The sequence below is a fragment of the Corvus brachyrhynchos genome, unplaced genomic scaffold (genome assembly GCF_000691975.1).
Source record: "Corvus brachyrhynchos isolate BGI_N302 unplaced genomic scaffold, ASM69197v1 scaffold18, whole genome shotgun sequence".
Taxonomy (NCBI): Eukaryota; Metazoa; Chordata; class Aves; order Passeriformes; family Corvidae; genus Corvus; species Corvus brachyrhynchos.
In genome coordinates, this window is record NW_008246064.1 from 1253242 (window position 1) to 1255998 (window position 2757).

Here is a 2757-nt window from a genome sequence, read left to right on the forward strand (position 1 = left end):
CTCCGAGGGCTGCCGCGACGGCTCCGAGTGCTGCCGCGCGTTCCTGCGGTGCTGCCTGCGGGGACAGGGGGAGGACGTGACAGCAGGGATCTTGGGGATGCCAACAAGGTGATTCTGGGGGTGAAAAAGGGGTTTTGGAAAGCCAGGAGATGCCCAGTGGGACGGACATCCTGATGCCAGCCATGATCATGTGGCTCTCCTGAATGCTTCGTCCCGTTTTCCACTGATGGTGCCCCATCCCAACCCAGTTACCTCTTATCCCGATCCGGGGAAGAATCGGAGGATGATGGGGCAGCATCCTTCTTGGAATGCTTGTCCTTGTCCTTCTTCTTCTCCTTTTTATGTTTCTTCTTTCTCTTGTTCTTTTTCTCCTTCTTTTTCTCCTTTTTGGATTTTTTGCTGCTCTCAGGTCTGTGGGGAAGAGATCAAGCAGTGAGAATCCCTGCACTGTGCATCCCTCTGGCTCCAAAAACTCATCCCCATCCCTTTTTCCAGGCACATCCCATCACATCCCTCCTTTGCCAAGGAGGAGCCCACAGAGGCTTCTGGGGATGATTCAGACAGCTGCAGAACAAGCCCAGTGCCAAACAGAGCCATGGAAACATTTTGTAAAGTATTTCCCACGAGACCCAGGGCATTTCTGGTGGTTTCCCACCAGAGTGGGAAAAATCCTCACCGTTTCTCCTCCACCTTCTCCTCCTTTTCCTGCTTCTTCTTGGAGCTAGATGTCTCTGGGCTGCTGGAGACTTTCTGGTGCTAGGGTTGGAGAGGGGGAAAAATACGGAGTGAATCCAAGAGACCGTAGCTTGTAATTACAATACAAAGGGTTTATCTCCCTTTAAAAATTAAACTTGGAAAAAAAATATTTAAATTACATTTGGGGAAAAATTAGAACACCCTTAAGAGCTGCTTCCAAATTAAAGCCCCACAAATGAACTCCGTGCCAACAGGACACAGGAAACTCCTGCAGGTCTCTGTGCTACAATACCCAGACTGGTTTTTAAATAAGATATTCCAAGTGTGGGGCACTTTTTCCATCTATTTTTGAACCTTCCAAGGACAACGTGACTGGCACCGTACCGTGAAGACAGAGAGCCCCATCTTGGCCGCCTCCTTGTCCTCCTTGGAGAGCATCACCCGGCCAGCACTGCCACTGCGGAGAGACCACACAAAAAAGCATAAAAACACTTAAAATCAGACAATCTAATAATAACTGTCCTGGAATTGGTGCAGGATCCCCACTTCTTCTTACCTGGAGCTGCCCAAACCCACCACCCGATCCACGTCCTTCTCGTCCCGCTCGGCGCCGTCCCTCTTGCACACCTCAGCCAGGTCCTGTGGGGAGGGAGGGGGGACAGTGTCCTGTGTGTGTCTCCAAAACAAGAGCCGAGGGGAGGGGACACCCCCAGGTGTCACTGGGGGGATAAGTGGTGCCCCCATTACCTCCTTGCTGAGGCCCGTGGGCTGCCTCTTCAAGTTCTTGTAGCCCCTATAAAAACAAGAAGAGGTGACGTGTGTGGGGAGGCTTTGCAACGCCGTTTTTTTGGGGTGTTTGTGGGGGTGTGGACTCACAGTGCTGCCATCATGGCCTCCTGCTCAGCCAGGCGGACGGCAGCCAGCTCTTCCTCCCGGGATAACGGGGGGGCCGTGTCCTGCTTGCCCTTGGCATACCAGGTCAGGTCCTTGCCCTTCTGCCACCGGCCCACCGGCGCCATCAGGGAGTTCCCTGTGGGGAGCAATGACTCCCCCTCAACATCATCGCACCCCAAAACCTCCACCTGCACCCCAAAACCGTGTCAGGTGGGACAGGGAGGGTGGGACAGGGGGGTTGAGCAGGATCAGCCCTTACCCAGGTAGTTCTCACGCTGTTTGTCCGTCTTCACATCCTCCCAGCTGAACTGGTCCTGGCCCCCCCGGACCCCGCCCCGGGAGGAGCCGAACATGGTGCTGCACCCTGCAGCAGATTCGGGGGGAATCTGGTGACCTGCAAAGGGATCAGCCTTGGGTTTACCCATTTCAGATGCCCCATGCGGCTCCTGAAGGCGCAGGGAAGCAAATTTGGCCCCCCAGGTGTCAGTGGAGTAACCAAAGGGCTTTTGGGGGGTGTTACAGGCTGGAAGGGGGGTTTATAACCTGGAGGTGGGAGAGGGTGCACGGCTTGGGGAGGGTCCCAGCCTGGGGGGAGGTTGCTGGGTGAGGAGGGGGGTTAGGGAGGCCTCGAGGGGGTTCATGGCCTTGGGGGGTTCAGAGCTTCAAGCAGGTTTTAGGGCCAGCAGTGGGGAAGTCACAGGTTGGGGGTTTCAGGGTCTGGGAAGGGGTTGCAGGGTGAGGGGGATTCACAGCGTTTGGGGGAGCAGTTCAGGACTCCAAGTGGGAAGGTTCAGAGTCTGGGAGGAGGTTACAGGGTCGATGGAGGAGTTTATGGCCCGCGTGGGGGTTCTGGGCTCCAAGGCGAGGGTTCATGGCCTGGGGGGGTTTCAGGGTCTAGGAAGGTTTCACAGCCCGGATGGGATGAGAGCTTGAAGAGGGAGTCACACGGCCTGGACGGGAGGTTGTAGTGCCCGAGAAGAGGCGGCACGGCCCGGGGTAGGGCATTGCCTGGGGGAGAGTTTCAGGCTCTGGGAAGGCGCTCGGGGCCGGGGGAAGCTGCAGGACCTGGACGCTGCAGGGCCTGAAGGGGGAGTTTGCCCGGCCCCGGAAACGTGTGAAAGCAGCACGCAAAGGGCTCCCTGAACCCCCGGCACCTCCGGGTTGGGG

General features: G+C 56.8%; 1 protein-coding gene across 1 annotated transcript in view; it reads right to left on the bottom strand.

The window, feature by feature from the left end:
• CUNH1orf35 (chromosome unknown C1orf35 homolog) overlaps window positions 1-2751 on the bottom strand; it is a 5893-nt gene extending 3142 nt beyond the window's left edge. Inside the window, exons 1-8 of the mRNA XM_008643146.2 lie at window positions 1850-2751; window positions 1573-1726; window positions 1444-1489; window positions 1253-1335; window positions 1081-1153; window positions 677-756; window positions 253-411; window positions 5-55 (exon numbers count right to left, since the gene is read on the bottom strand). Coding sequence (XP_008641368.2) covers window positions 5-55; window positions 253-411; window positions 677-756; window positions 1081-1153; window positions 1253-1335; window positions 1444-1489; window positions 1573-1726; window positions 1850-2015 — 812 coding nt within the window. The 5' untranslated portion in view covers window positions 2016-2751. The remainder of the gene's footprint in view (window positions 1-4; window positions 56-252; window positions 412-676; window positions 757-1080; window positions 1154-1252; window positions 1336-1443; window positions 1490-1572; window positions 1727-1849) is intronic.
• Window positions 2752-2757: the final 6 nt, after the last annotated feature.